This window comes from Megalops cyprinoides, chromosome 5 (genome assembly GCF_013368585.1).
Source record: "Megalops cyprinoides isolate fMegCyp1 chromosome 5, fMegCyp1.pri, whole genome shotgun sequence".
Lineage (NCBI taxonomy): Eukaryota > Metazoa > Chordata > Actinopteri > Elopiformes > Megalopidae > Megalops > Megalops cyprinoides.
Window position 1 is genome coordinate 5,796,279 of NC_050587.1, and position 16,599 is coordinate 5,812,877.

Sequence of the window (16,599 nt, forward strand, 5' to 3'; positions counted from 1 at the left end):
GCACCAGTTTTAGCATATGCGCTAAACGGCAAATCACACTGGTGTGACCGTACACGCGAAAGGGTTCAAGAAAATCCAGTATTAAAAACAAGTTCGATAAATGCATGATATTTCCAAAGTCAGTGAGTAATCGTGTTAAATAATCGTGATCTCAGTATTGACCAAAATAATCGTGATTATGATTTTTGCCATAATTGAACAGCCCTAGTCCCATCTGTTTGTTTTTATGAACGCCCCAGTGCAATAGCATGTGATCTGTCTACGGCAAGCTTAGAGGGCTAAAGTACAATGGCAAAAGGCGATGCATGGGTTAAGCAAATCGCAACTCGGACTTGAAGCAAACCGAACTGAGACCACCTCGTTCAGAGGGGTCTGAGTTCATTTGGAGTGTTCATATATGCGCAAAAAATGCTGACTAATCACTCAGAGTTTGTTTTGAGGGTGGAACAGTACCAAGTGTGAAAACACCCTTTGAATCCTTGCCCTCCTACAAGCCAAAGAGGTGCGGGTCAGTCGGTCCCCCAAGTACTTCCGCATCTGCCTGCCAGCACAGCTGCTGGTCCATGTTCAGGTTCTGTGTGATTCTGTATGGTTAGTCCAGGCTGATTACCCCTCCCGTTGTTTCTCTTGTCCTGCTGTTGTATGGATGAGTAAGAGGGGGATTATTTTGTGAGATAAAGATGCAGCACACAGGTTTACAGAAGGCTCTCCACGTGCGCATATTTACTACATTAATCCTCTCTCTATCCACCCAGCTCCTCGGCGCACACCGGAATGGTGGTTGTGTGTTGGATGTGAATTTGATTGATGGCGCTGGGGTTTTTTGGGCAGAGGGGGTTGGTTCTGCCAGCTCTCTCGGCTCTGTGCAAGGTTCTGCAAAGGGACATCACTCATGGCTAGCAAACACGGAGCTCGTGATCTTCAACTCTGAGAGGTGTAGCGGCCCCTTCTTTGGAAAGGTGTACTGATGCTTTTAAATATGTCACAGTAACCTGTGAATAAGTGTGTGTGCAGCTGAGGGAGAGTGGAGTCAAAGCCTGAGTTTGCATGAAGGTGGAGTTCTTTTAAAATGTACCCATGTACACTCTGTCGCCTCTGCCAGTCTGGAGATGAGCGTGTCTTGTCCGGTGTCCCCTGCTGCTGTCACTCTCTGTGGCTCAGTGTCTGTCCTTTTTCCTGTCACAGTTTCACCTTCGCACTGGTGCCTGTTATTAGTGTGTGCTGCTCCTTGGTGTAAAGAGCCATCACCATATGGTGCCTGCCTCTGAGAGTAGCTTCCTTAATGGCTGCTGTTTGAGTTGAAATATTTCATTTTTCAGTGTGTCATGGTTCAGCTTTGTTTTGCTGGTAGGAATGAGTCATATTAACTTCAGGCTAAATCCTCAGTCACTCAAAATATGACACTGTTTGTACATGCTGGTTCTGGCTGACGCAGGAGAGAGAACAGGCCATAAATTCTGAGGGACACTGAGTGCTTGTGAAAGTCTCCCCTGGGGCCGCCCCGCTATGAGGATGAGTGGAGAGTCAGTGGAATGCAGTAGGACTGAGTGAGTTGGGCTTTAGTGTACCTGCCCAGGTGTCAGTGTAGCATAGTGGTAAGGAGTAGGGCTCGTAACTGAAATTTCCCTGGTCAATACCCTGCTCAGGCACTGCTGCTGTACCCTATGGCAATGTAATTAACCCAAAACTGCCTCAGTAAATATCCAGCTGTATAAACTGGTAAAATTGTAACCTATGGAAGTGGCTTTGGATAAGAGCACCTGCTAAATGACAGTAATGTAATGTAACCCATGTCATGCTTTTTCGGATGCATGTTGTGCCGTGCATGAATCCGCTGTTTGCAGAGTGCTGGGGCTCTGGCCTCCGCAGGGATTCCCACCACTCCCCTGGCTCCGTTGCTGGGGAAACGGAAGCTGAGCGACGCTAGGGACTGAATTTGGGAAGCAGTGTAGCATAATGGCAAGGAGCAGGGCTTGTAACTGAAAGGTAGCTGGTTTGATTCCCTGCTAGGGCACTACTGCTGCACCCTTGGGCAAGGTACTTAACCTATAATTGCCTCAGTAAATATCCAGCTGTATAAATGAATTGCATGGAAATCTTGTAACCTGTGTAAGTTGCTGTGGATAAGAGCATCTGCTAAATGACAATAATGTAATGTAATTAGCAGAGCTTGACCCACTGTGTACACAAGCAGCCTGCCAGCTCTGCTGGTCACTCTGATATGGGTGTGATTGGTAAGGCTCTGCCAAACTGCCTTTTCACGGGGGGACACATCCCCCCTCTCCCAGCATGCCTTCCCTGCTCCTCTGTCATTGGCTGGTTTGTTGCTGGAGGCAGGAGTTTGGACATAAAGACCTACGCTCATTGAGGTCTTTCCAGGGTCAGCGTCTCTCCCAGACTGCCCTGCATCAGAGCACTGATGAAACTGGGGGAAAACCAAATGTGATTGAAAACTGTAGCATATAGTTTAATATTATAGGGCCTGAAGAGGTCAGCGCAATAAGACTGTCATCTTCAGATAATGTGATACAATTTAATGTAAGATGGATAGGGCACCTAATACTTGGGATAAATTTTACTCTGCCTTTGTGACCTGGAAAGCCATTATTTCCTAGGAAAAAAAATTCTGATTGGAATAAATCCACAGAAATCATAGTTTCTGAATAGAACTAATTTGTGAGTAGTGTTCTAGTTTACAGCAGAGAATGAATGATTGCCATTTCTCCAAATGGGACCTAGCATTGGCTGCTTCAGTGGGGTGTTTTGGGCAGTCTGTTTTTCTGTTTTACTGTATTTTTAACTTTAGACTGTAATGGCATGGACAAAGTTCGCTGAGGAGATAAAGTATTGCTGAGGTGTGAATGCATACACAACACACACCTGCATGTGGTGGAGCGGAGCTACTCTTTTGTGCTGTTTGACCACAGCACATGTGATGGTATGTAGGTTTAGGTTGCCTTTTTTCCTTCGTGAAAATATTGGCTGTTTTGAAGGTGCAGGTTGAGCCTCTTTCCAGGGCCCCTGTGAGACTGTATTCCCTCACGCTGCCCACAGTAAGGGCCATGCAGGCACAGCTCTGCATGGCTGAGATTCCCCCCACAACCCCCCCCTTCCAGTCTCTGTCAGTCTCTCTGTCTCGCAGTCTCTGTCTCTTTCTTTCCCTGTCAGTCTCACCCTCTTTCTTAAGTCTCTATCTCCCTCTCTCTCTTGCTGTCCCCCTTTCTCTTGCTGATTTGCCCTTTCTTTTGCCGTCTGAGTCTTTCTCTCTTCAGTCTCTTTCAGTCTCTCTCTTTCCCCATCAGTCTGTTTTTGCAGTCAGTCTCAGTCTGTCTGTTTCTTTCTCTGTGAGTCTCTCCTTCTCTCTTGCAGTCTTTGTCTTTCATAGTCTCTCTCTCTCTAGGTATGTTTCTGTACTCCACTGATTCCACTCACCTCTCTTCCCTAATGCATCCAAGCAGATGTGCTTTCATTTCCCTTTCACCAGAGGGGCGGAAAGGAGCCCTATGGGTTGTGCTGGTAGTGAGGGGCGTTTGCCCCATTGCTAGACGTACACACCTCAGGATTTCTGGCCTGTCTGTTACTAATTCATGGCTGGCATTTTGACTGAGTGCAGCTGTTTAGATGGCACTGTATTATTCATGCAGGAGATTGCCACAGGACAGACACTCTCTCTGCGAGTCTCAGGGCAGATGGGGACTCTGCACCACCTCTAGCTTTGGCTGGCTTTGACATATTTAAACTGCAATAGGTGAACAGATTAATGAATCAGGAGGGACCATATCTTTAGCAGCGCTTTAACATGCTGTGAAAGGGATGACAGCATCACTCCTCTGAACATATGTACAGCGCCTTTCAAAAGGATTCAGGCCTTTGACCAATTCTCACTTCTCAATTCTCACCAATTCTTTAGTCTTCATTTTCACACCTTTCTGTCAGATTTATAGCCTGACCTATGATGCCCAAACGGAGTGGGATTTGTTTTATCCAGGAAGTGCAACAGTAGATGAGTGAGTGCAGCTTTGCATGTGCAGGACTGGACCACAGCTAGAGCATGCGGTTTTCATTGTTGCCCTGCTATATGATGCTGTGGGAAGAGTTTAATGCCACTCCTCTGTGGCCACGTGTCTGGCTGTCTATCTGTTTGTGCACATACAGGGTCGGTGTATTGGGAGTCATTGACTTGTGATTTACAGTGTGGTTATACAGTATACATATTTGTGTACACAATATTCATTTTGTATTGATATGTCTGGGAGTGCATATGCCACTTTAGGCCTTGTTGTGACGGAGTGTCAAGCAGTCTTTACGGCAGTGGCTCTCATGAGCGTCCCACTGTAGCTCGTCTTCCTGTAACTCCCTGTGTGTATGTTCATCTCCAGTGATCTGGATCAGGCTGTAATGTGAGCCTGCACTGCTACACACTGTCCCTCTGCAACCCAGACACCATGCATCAGGCTGCATTTAATTTGAAGGACTTAGATGTAACATCTTTTGCCTTAAAAAGCATTCAGATGAATGAAGAACCCAAGTATGTAATTATCCACACAAACGGTTTTCCCTTTTCTGTTAAGCATTTGTATTGAAATATGAATGTGTGTAAAGCTACTTAGTGAGTGCAGTGAAGGCCCTCCTGTGACAGCTGGAGAGGAGCCTGGCTGTGCTTTAGTGCTGGCTTTGAGAGGAGGCCTTGGTCTGCAGTCGCAGGGAGGCAGCGTATAGCTTTCCTTCTGCATGCTCCGCTGCACAAACGTTTCCAAGCCACAGCCAACGCAAGGATAGTCCATTAACTGCCACTTTCAGCTGCTAAATGGTTTTAAAATGAACTTGCTACACACATGGCCCACTTTTCCTTGATGGCACATTGTTAGCATTACACCAGTTACTTACCTAAAGGCATTATTTAAGAAGGTAAACACAAAACAATTAAATATAGCTTATAGCTGTGAGAGAGCAGTTTGGGTTGGGGTGTTATGCCGCTACGTAGGGCGATGAGACGGGGTGGGATTTTTATGATGTGCGTGTCCAGGGGTGGCGACCGGAATCTCCGCATCGAAAGTTCTCAGCCGCCTGTTACTTTTGTTCAGCCAAAATATTTGGTTTGACAGGCTGCTGTTAACTTGCTTCTGGCATTTGCCCATTTTTTTTTTTCCCCAAGAGCAGCTTCCTTGAAACGTGGAGCTGCTTCCTGTATGGACTGCAATAAGGAAGTGGTTGGTGTTTGTTCACATCCTTACCTTGTAACAGAATGGCCCCAATTTCCTGACAGTGGGCCACAAGGAAACAATTGTCACCCACTCCCTGACCCCGTCTCTTTTTTTCCCCCCACACCTGTGTGTGCTGAGGCAGCTTGCAGTGCCACATCTAGGCTAGCTGAAAGACTGTGTGAGCTGGCTGTGTCTTGCGGGAGTGAGTTCTGGTGAAAGTGTTTGCCGCTGAAATGACTGTACTGGCTTGTTTGTCCGCCCGCAGGTCACCACACCGTCTACATTGGCGTGCACGTGCCCAAGAGCTACAGGAGGCGCCGACGCCACCGCAGGAGGTCCAGCCACAAGGAGAAGAAGGAGAAGGTGACGGAGAACGTCTCCGACAAATCGGATGGAGAGAACGCCGATGACGCCGGGACCAGCATCCTCAAACCACTCGGTAAGTGTGGCGGAGCGTAGGCCCCAGTGAGACCTGTGTGCTGACAAAAGGAACAGCCTGGGGGAGATGGGTAGGAGAGCAGGTGAATGCAGTGAGGTGGAGCTTCTGTGGACAATTTTCTTCATTTGATCTGACAGTTTTTAATTTCAGGTTAAAGTTGGATATTTTTTGCACTGAAATGTCCCAGTGGCTGATGCTTTGTGTGGAGGGAAAACATTCAGTTTTGCAGTGCTGTTGGTGTACAGATCTGCAAGGCATCAGGGTGAAGCAAAGGTTCTAAGTGTTTTGAATGTCATTTTAAGACAGAGACCATGGACAGCCAGGCTCATGTGTGGGAATTCCTCAAAGTGCTCACTGGGGAGGGACCGAGAGGGGTCCCTTCCCTGAACCCCACAGTATGACCGGCAGCTTTGCTGCAGTTCCAGGAATGACACAAACGTTTAGCAGCACCCCCCTGACCTGTCATAGTCTGCATACTTAAGCGCAGTGCTATGGTGTCACAGCTTTGGCATGTCTTATGGGCTTCATACATAAGGCCTTCCTCACATGTTGATACAGTCCTACCCCAAGAGGTGTCATTGTGAGTCTCTCGCATGACATTAAAATTATAGCTCTGACTCTTCAACCAATGAACCAGTCTTCTCAAGCGAGAAATGCTATAAGAAGCATTGCCAGGAACGTAATAATTGATTATTTAGCGGAGGTACAAAAAAGACCACAATACAACAAAACCAATGCTCAAAACATTGGAATAAATGTGATTAAACTAAGCTTTAGGTCAGTGGAAACAAGCATGTGATGCCTGCACAGGTGATCTGTAGAGATGGAGGTAGAGCCCATCTGTGCACAGTCTCTCCTTAATGCACATGGATGTCATCTAAGGCCATTTTCCCAAAAGACAGTGTGTCTACAGAGACAAGTTCATACAATAAAATGTAGCAATATTACAATGACATGATTTAGTCAGTGTTAAGCATATAAGTCTATACATATCAATAATACACACTTGTAGTTTAGATGTGAGGAAGAAGAAAACTAAATACCACAGTTTACTTGGTATTGTACATGGTATTGTCCTTGGTATTGTATTGTACAGAGTGAGCTGTAGGATAAGGTTGAAGGTCTGGGTGCAGAGGTCATACAGTCAGAAAGCTCTTATGATGAACTCCTCCAAGGCGAGTAGAGAGCAGTGCCCGACACACCCTTTTATAATTGCACCAAAACGGATTTGAAGGGAAATTGAGATCTTATTTATAGCTTGTCCGTCTGTGTGCACCGTCCGACACGCCACATCACTTAGATGGCCTCAGTGAGGGTAGTAATTTACTCAGCATTTTTGTTTTGTTTTTGGTCAGTTTTGAGCATTTATGATGCAGTTTTGCATCCTTCTGCCTTAGGATGTAGAATCGACTAAGGCATTCCGGTTGTTGCTCTATGTTAGTATGTTCAGGCCTTGCTCCTTGGTGGCACACTTTGTGCAAGCTTTCATATCAGTGATGTTCTTCACTGGCTGGGTTTCAGTTATGCATGTAGTACCGATCTGAACTGAACATCCCATGGCATGTGTCTGCAAGCCTTTGTGAAAAATCTTTCATTAACAGAAGCAAGTGAATGAATTCAGCTACACTCTGTTAATGTCCACAATATTCAGAAAGGAAGTAAAGAAACAAGCTCTGGCAAAGCCACCTACGCAAATGGAGGACTGCAGATGTCCTGACCGCATGCTGGCTCCTTTGGTGTATAAAAGGAACGTGGACCATGGCATTTTCTCAGAGCAGAACTTGTCCCCAAATGCCCTTGTTAGTCAGATGGAGACAGGATCAGTTGGGGTCAACATGATTTGCTTCCATCAGCTTTATTCACAACTGAAGATTAGTAATTTATTGCTGCAGGAGCTGAGCTCCACTTGCAGTCAGATGTCAGCCTGCATGGCTCGTTTAGACAGATATCAGTGTATCCATGTGGGATCGTGTTGAGTTCATTTGGATCTCAGGAGTGCAGGAGTCGTTTGGGGTCGCTTCAATGAGACAGCATCGCTATGCTACTTCTAACTAAGCCTGGTGTTAGCGCTCCTTGCCGCCCCCACCCCATCCCGTTTTAGTTTTGAGTGTTGATGGGGCCCCATCTCTCCCAGAGAGTCAGCTCCTCTAATCCTCTCTAAAGCAATTAGCCCCCCTCCGTTAGTGGTTCTAACAAGTTAATCTAACCTCATTCCTCAGATCAGTCACCTCGGTGTGCAGGCCCTGCTAAGCCGCTGGAAGAATCAGCTGCAGCATCTGCATGTGTGTTAGACAAGTGATCCGCATGCACCCGTTCCCAGTAACGCTTGTTTGGGAGGCTGCTTAATCTCAGGCTGTGACCTTTTTCTCCCCATGCTCCCTGCGGTAATGACGAGGGGGACTGGCAGCCCTGAACCTGAGTGGAAATTCGGCCAGGTGTGCCAGGGCTTGCTCTGCTTAGGGCTGCCTGTTTTAGGAGAGATCAGCTGAAGCGTTGGCACAATTACATTCCAGTCCATTACATTCATTTAGCAGACACTCTTATCCAGAGCACCTTCCAGCACAAGAGAACAGAAGTCTTATTGACCCAAGTTAAATTAGCAACAGTGTCAGACCAGGCTAACAACACTCCCAGACCACTGAGTGTGAGCATAACACCATTCAAGCACTACCACAAGTTAACTTGAGCTAATCTGAAACCAGAAAACCAAGGGAAGTCCAGTCCATACACTATCATACATCTTAATGTCAGTAAATCACAATATCCATAACACCTCACAGTACTACAGGTAAGCTGTACTACAGTGACTGCATGGAGAGAGCTGGGACAGCCTTGTCATCCAGTATCGGTGGTGTAAAGATGTCCCTGCACTTGGAAAAAAGCAGTTTGTCATAGATCAGCTCTTCAGCCCTCGTCATCCACATACATGCTGTGGCCTCTCCCGGGAGCACCTTCGCGAACTCGCCGCCTTGATCCTCCAGGCCGTGCTCTGTGCTGCTCTGGGCCCCGTGGTGGAAACAGGATTGCTTTATTTAAAGCGTTTTAATCCCCCGTACAGAGGAGCATGGGCCGGGTCTCGCGTCCCAGTTGGGTTTGCATGACAGCACAGAGGAGAGGGGATGGGTGCGTGGCTGGGATTAGCTGGTGGTTAGCCAGGGAGCACGTGCTCCGACCACCTCCTGCTGCCTCCCAGCGCACCGCACAGGTTAAAGGGCGAGGGCCCCCGAGCATAGGGTTGCCCGCATTGGTGCCTGTTAAAAATAACCTCTGCTTTTGAGACCTTGCATCACCTTGAGACCTTAGTCGGTATCTCATAGTCTGTCTCAATTTTGGAAAACCATTTTTACACAAAGGTGGATAATGCTTCGAATAACGATGTCCTTACTTTCTCGTACTTCGTCTCTCACAGTAATGATACTCCATTTCATGTTGGGATATTTCTGAGCAGGTGTGTCATTACCGCATTGAGGAAACTATTTGCTAATGTTGCTATTGCATGCGCAGATTTAGGGAAATTGTCATTCGTTGTGACTTACTCAAAATTCAATCAAATTTTCCATGAAAATCAAATCATATTTTGTAAATTGATGTGTCCTAGAAATTAGATCCAGAAGACTGGGTAGTTCAAGCATTATCTTTAAAATGGTTTCATTCGCTGGAGCATATCTGTCTCACGCTAATGTACATATCTAATACACTGAACCAATAAGAGGACATTGAGGTTTAGCTCTGAAGGTGTGGAGGCGAGAAAATGGCCTGTTTTCTGTAGAATGAATTTTGAGACCACTTCATTGAAATTGGACTGCCATCTTCAGTTACTGCCCTTGGATTGTCCTGTCTTTTCTCTGTGTAGGAAACTAAATGCTGGATAACACACGCGCAAATAAACACAGCATTTTCAGTTTTTACCACTGAACCGTTTCACTGTAACAGAAGCAGATTGCAACTCTTTTTGTGTCTTATTGTGTTGTATGCTTTGTACCTCAGTTTACCAGTAAAGTCACCACCTGGCCTGCAAATACCAAGATGGCACAGATAAATATCTGAAATGCCATATGTTGTCTTGAACCATGGATCTCTCTTAATCATAATGTACAAGAGTTATAATAAATATACTACAACTTATCCAAAATGTAACCTTTCCAAGCACACTTGTGGAGAGAGGAAACAAAACTATCATCCAGGGATTCCTGATGGACGAGGAGTCCATTGAATGATCAGAAAGTAAAGCAGGTACAGACATACTGTAATATAGGCAGCTTTTATGTCTTACACCAGAAATGGAGTGATATGTATTCATTGTGAGCAAATTGCCAACTGAATTCATCAGTTTTATTTCCACACACCTTCCACAAACTCTCCCAGGATGTCGTGTTTTGTGTGGAAATTGTTCCATCTGTTTTTGATAGGGTCTGGGCTCAGAAAAATCTGGCATGAACATGGCACTTGTGTTACATTTATATAATATAACAAATATATTTGTTATAATTGCTTAAGGTAAATTTGCACCAACATTTGTACTGTTGTGCATATGTATGGATTTTGCAAATTTAGCTAGTCTGTGCCAATGTTAATGGAATTCTTTCTGAGTAATGGAATTGTATAGGTTGAATAATGGAATGGTATGTTCAATGATAAACACAGGGAAGGGGTATAATCCATCTCGTATAATCCGTCGGACTCTGTTTTTGGACTCTCTACTTGTCTGAAGCAGCAGTGCTAAATGCTACGCTCCCTGAATTCCCTCACCATTTCTAACAGTGTGATTTCAGGTGGGAGGGTGCATGCCTGCACAGCATGTGCTCAGCTGGTTAAGCCAGCGGTCCAGAGCTTTGCCAAAACCTCCACGCTGGTGTGTCCAGTAGCCCGAGTTGGACACTCGCAGCGAGGGAGGGATGGTCAGCCAGACATGACTATGCTATGTGTAAAAACGGGTATATAGCAATAGCAAACAGGTATATAGCTATAGCAATGAGCAGAGGTCCTGTGTGAAATCACATCCGCTCAGAGGCCAAAGGTCAGCGCTCTCATGGGGAGCGGTGAAGCCTGCATTGAGTCAGAGGGAGGAGACTGAGGAAGGTCAGAGATGGACAGTCTTACAGCAAGCACACCACTGTAGCTGTACGTCCACATCTCTGAGGCTAATGTCCTCAATTCCAGCTGTCACAGCCACGTTGAGGAGTACTGTACCATACCTTAAGGATAGCTCTTTTCAGACACCTCGTGTTCAGGTAATACCATAAGTGGCATAGCCATATATCAATAGGGAATTGATGTGTAATGAAAGCTTTTTAATGGAATGAGGAATTACAGGCAAGCCTGTGGTGCACAAGCACCCACCCCTCCTTTGTGCCAGCCGTGAAGGGCTGGTGATTTCCCCTGGCAGCTGCCACACTTGGGTTCTCAGTCAAGTTTTTCAACATTGTATCTTGTGAAGAAGCCAGTCCCTGAATACCAGGAAGAAAGAGTTTAAATAACGCTTGCCTGGCCAGCGTAAATACCGCGGGGGAGCATCAGCTGAACATCTCATTGTTCAGGCTCTCTGTGTGACTATGTGACTATGTGAAAATCTTCTACTTTGACATGGTACCGTTACAGCATAGAATTATGTGTTAGGATTATATGTGAAGATTTACAGTTGAACGGAGAGCCTTTCCAAGCCAGTATCAAACATGGCTTGAATGTTAGCTAGTAAGCAGGTCTAACAGCCATTCTTCACTCTTTAATGGCAATAAGTACCGCCTAACTCCAGCCAAGCCTCTGTGCTGCATTGACATGGTGGGGTTTTTGTGTTTCGAGAGAGTGCATATCTCTGGAAGTGGGTGTGCTGACACGGCCATGCCCCTTGGGTTGCCAGCTGTTTTCGGCCCCCCCTTAGCAGTGGAGACAAAGGCCTCTTTGTGTGGGCATGGCCACTGGCTCCAGCACACCGTGTGGAGAAACCCGCCTGAGAGGTGACTTTCACTCAGTCTAACATGCTTCCTGTTCTACCTGCTCACATGGAGCCCCTTCCCTTAGCAGCTGCAGGAGAAGCGAGCAGCTTTTGGGCACACAGAGCAAGCAGTCTATTCAACAGTTTCAAACCATGCTTTATGTAGGCTGAGTCTGGAGCTTTACATCACTGGCTTAACAGCAGTTTGTCCACTTGGCCAGGCAAGACGGTGTAGTTTCGAGGCAAAACACTACACTACTAGCTATCAGTCAAATCAGAATTTAATTGGCTGTAATGAGTTAATGAATAACTACTTTGCTTCTGTCTGGATACATGCTTCTAGGAATATCATTCCTTGATCAAGACTTGCAGTAGTTTATTCCTTGACTGCTTTATAGCACTATAAACATTATCGATGTGGGCACGAGTCTGTTTTGGGATGTCTGCCAGTTTAATGTCCAAAGCGGTGTAGGAGAGCATGGATTACTGGTTTGGGAGCTTGAGGCAGCAGTGATGAGCAGTGTGTGATCTGTGCAGCTCTGAATGGTAGGCACTCAGCTGTTTGCAGTACAGACTCCCAGCCCCTGTTTTTAAGCCCCTGTTCCCTCCCTCTCCTACTGTTTTGCCCTCCAACAGTTAACTTAATCTTGTTGAGCAGGCAAATACAAGTGAAGTCATCCGCTTCCACCTGTGTCTAACAGCAACACCGGGGCAGTTTTTATTGATAACACGCATTGAGAGCAGTTAGGCATGACTCGTGCGGCGTGCTGAATCAACAACAGACACTCCCATCAGGCGGATGCGTTAGAGCGTTGGCCGTGCTGTCAGGCCGTGCAACATTTCAGGTGCTGTGACAGCATGTGCGTTTCAATCTCGGTCTGTAAAGGAAAATCGTGAGAGCAGGATCAGGGAATAAACAGGGGGCACGATCTGATCAGAGGAGGAATTTTATCCTGAGAATAGATTCTCATTTACATTTGCTGCAGCCATCACACAGAAGCACAAAGCTTGAATTAATGAAACTTTAGCAATAAATATGTAACAAATATATTAGAGAAATTATGTATATTTCTTTTGCAATGAATAGCTTTAATTAACTACATTTACTGTGCTTTTTTTTTTTTCCTTTGCTGAAGTTGCACTATTTTGAGTTGCTTTACAGTACGCTTTGACTTTTCCCATGGTTGGTACAGGCTACAGTATATATTATGTGGTTCATGTGGTTCATGTGAAGAGGCTCCCATGTAGAAATTGTGATCATTTAATCAATCATTTAATTTACTGTTGTTGATAATCACTCAGACAGGACACTGTCTTAATGAAGGGTTTGAGTGCCTGGTGCTAAGAGTCTGGGTTCCTGTGATGAGGGGTACCATGTGTTGTCTGGAGGTAGGGGCTAACAGTGAGTACATTGGTGTTTTTCATTATTTCTAGATGGGCTATAAGAACCAGCCTGGGACACACCCACCAAGACCCATAACTTTGTCCTTAGATGGTTGTGGAAGTGCAGGAGATGTTCTGCACTAAGCAGGCAGACCTGTGGAAGTAGTTGTTAGTGTTGGTTGTGAATGTGCCAACCTGTGTGGAGATGTGGGCTCTGTCTGTAAAGGTGGCAGTGGAGGGGGGCGAGGCTGCCTCTGCTGTGTAGCGGTCTTTGAAATTTGGTGTGCTCCCTCTCGCAGTGTCTCCGGCCGCCGAGCGGATCCGCTTCATCCTGGGCGAGGAGGACGATGGCCCTCCCCCACCGCAGCTTTTCACAGAGCTGGACGAGCTGCTGGCCGTGGATGGGCAGGAGATGGAGTGGAAGGAGACGGCAAGGTAAGAGCGTTCCCAGCCCACACTGGACCAGCATGCCCCCTGTCCTCATTGGACTACGTTAACCAGCATACTCCCCTTCCTACTGCACTGCATTGACCAGACAGGTCTCCCTGTCCTCACTGGACTGTGTTACCCAGTTGACTGTATGATTATATATGTAAATCTCAAACACCAGCTTCTTTTGTTTCTGATTTGAAAACTGGCAGAAATAGTGTCTGGGAAAATTTAAAATCTTAGTAGTAAACAAAGAATATTGTGGACCTTGAATTCTGGATTTGATTGAATGTTATATCAATCTCTTTTTTTTTCAGTCTCTTTTTTCAAAATCAGCATGTCTCTGCACTTCCTTTGTCTGTATAATTGTCTGCTTTGTCCCATAATCCTAGTGTGCTCAACTCAGATTGGACATTACCAGTATAGTAATTTACTTCTGGTCCTCTACGTTATTAGGATTAGCCTTATTTGAAAACCAAGAGTAGAATGTATTAAAATAAGTTAATCTTCTTTAATCTTCTCTTGAAAACTAAAGAGTGTTAAAGTGTTCACTGCCTTGCTTGTTGGAAGCCTTTAGGAAGAAATTCAGCACACCTCAACAGACTGAGATGTAATGAGATTAATATTCAGATTAGCAGCCTGGCATATTTATGGATGCATGGGCAGCCATAACACCCTGTACCCTTCTCACAATGGACAGCTGGGCCTGGGCCTACTTACTATTCCAGCATGGGACCTCGGAAACCTTGGTTACTGTTTGAAATAGTGGTCCAACAGGGGGCATGAGGGTCATCGTGCTGTCTGAGGCACTGTCTTTCAGAGCAGATGTTAAACTGAGGACCTGAACGTTCTTTGGCACTTACTGAAAGAGTGGTTCCCCTGTGTTGTGCAAAGTCTCAATTTGGCCAACCCTGAAGCTGATTGGTTAAGTAGCTCCTTGCAGCTCCTACCTGTCTTGTTTGTCCAGGTTGTCACCCTGAATAAAAAAATGATTTGTTGGTTGACCTTGCTTGTTAAATAAAGGTCCGTTTTTGACAGTCTGTAGTTATGATTGATGGGTTGAGAAGTTTATCTGTTTGTCTTCCTTTGCAGTCAGCTAATTCCACCAATAAAATTCAGTATCGCCCCCACGGCGGAACCCCCGCACACAGACACATTAATGTGTGACATACCTGGCATTTGTGGTGACAGCGGGATGGAGGAAGAGATCATTTTAAATCTTAAGGCTTAAGGCGATAAGTGTGATGTTTGGCAAGTGAAGACTGTCACATTCCATTAACACTATACATACAGACTCATGGAACCTGTATGACTTACGGTATTATCATGAATTAATGTTTGTTCAGCAGCTGAATACAGCATTGTTCCAAAGCAGTGAGTGGAATTTCAGAGATTACTGCTCAATTCCAGAAGGAAGTTGAGCATTTCTTTTCTGCATTGAGGGAACGTACAGCTTTTATTGTTCCAAGGCAAGATCATTTCAAGATTACTTCTCTCAAAGGAATGGAGATGTGTAGCAGTCCACATCCTCTTCAGTATTTCAGAGCCGAGATGAACATAGACACAGTGATTGTTGTGTAAGGAAAGTAAAGCCTTGGTGTCTCTGTCGTCTCATTTCTTCATTCACAGTAACGGCTACAAAACTCAGCCTTTTGCTTTTTTTACCTGGATTCCCTTTGTAGGAAGCTGAGTACAGCTGCAACCATAGATAACTAAGCATGGCTTATCCTGTCATTATCTATATAATCTAGGGACAGTCAGTATCACTGAACCCCAGATTTAATTCAAACCGCTAAGTCACTTTATAGGAAAGTGCAATTCAGTCCAAAAACCCCAAACCCTCACAGATGAATTTGGTGCTATATTACAGCAAAGTAAGATGTTGACTTGGAAGTTTTGATGATCCAGTAAATCATCTTATTGTCATGCTGTGGGATTATTTTGGGAGTTTTTTTCTTTTCTTTTTTGTCGTGTTTTTATTTCATAAACGGACCACCGCTTTCCTCTAAGAGGACTTTGCTGCTTTGATTGAATCAAAGCCAAAAGTTTCACCAGTAGACACATTTGTTTCCTGATATGTGATTATTTAAACCACTAATTCTCAAAGCGGGAAAAGTATTCCCTGTAGGTTAGACTCAAGCTGTTGGGACATTCCCGTAACTCAGCAGTGATGCTTGTACTCGTGCTCATGTATGCTTTGTGTAGAGCATGTTTCTGTTCTTCCACAGGTGGATTAAGTTTGAGGAGAAGGTGGAGAAGGGCGGCGAGCGCTGGAGCAAGCCTCACGTGGCCACACTGTCCCTGCACAGTCTGTTTGAGCTGAAGACCTGCATAGAGAAGGGCACCATCATGCTGGACCTGGAGGCCTCCACCCTCCCGCAGTTGGTCGGTAAGTGCGGCCTTCTTGAAATGACCACTACTGCTGGACAGGAAGGAGGAGCAGACACTCACCACTGTAGGAGCCCTTTACGAGTGACATTATTTGGGTTAGGTTATTTCAGTTTAATGGAGTGGAAATACAATGAAAATGAATTTTTAGGTTATTTAGACAAAAACATGTAACAAAGTTACAAAGCTTATTTTCCTCAATTATTGAAACCCTTGTTGGTTTATTGAATACCCATTGTTGTAAATTTAAATTACCTCTGAAATGTTCAGCTATTTAATGGCGGTGACTCTCATTGCATTACATATTGTCATTTAGCAGATGCTCTTTTCCAGAGATGCTCTTATCCAGAGCAACTTGCATGGGTTAAAGTTACATTTATACAGCTGGACAGCTACTGAGGCAATTCTGAATTAAGTACCTTGCCCAAGGGTACAGCAGCAGTGCCCCAGCAAGGAACTGAACCAAGCCATGCTCCTTACCACTATGCTACACTGTCAGTATGCTACACTGCCACTATGCCACACTGCTGACTGTGGTAGAAGGTACTCTAACTGCACTGGCTCACATTACAGAATGATCCAGACACTTGAAGTATACAGGGAGTTAGTGGGATGTCCATAGGGCTCTTCAGGAGACACTACCATAAAAACTGCCTGACAGTCACAACAAGGCTTAGAAAGTGGCACACACTCCCAGACACACCAATACAAAATGAATACTGTGTACACAAATATGTATACTGTATAACAACACTGTAAATCACAAGTCACTGACTCCTCATAAACTAACTGTGTATGTGCACAAGCAGATGGCTTGACAGCTA

General features: G+C 45.3%; 1 protein-coding gene across 4 annotated transcripts in view; it reads left to right on the plus strand.

Annotated features, from left to right (window-relative positions):
• The window catches only part of LOC118778225 (electrogenic sodium bicarbonate cotransporter 1-like), a 53,414-nt gene that overhangs the window by 6,533 nt on the left and 30,282 nt on the right, over positions 1 to 16,599 (plus strand). For all 4 annotated transcript variants that reach the window (XM_036529647.1, XM_036529650.1, XM_036529648.1 and 1 more), the window contains exons 3-5: positions 5,470 to 5,643; positions 13,258 to 13,393; positions 15,616 to 15,776. In XM_036529647.1, coding sequence (XP_036385540.1) covers positions 5,470 to 5,643; positions 13,258 to 13,393; positions 15,616 to 15,776 — 471 coding nt within the window. The remainder of the gene's footprint in view (positions 1 to 5,469; positions 5,644 to 13,257; positions 13,394 to 15,615; positions 15,777 to 16,599) is intronic.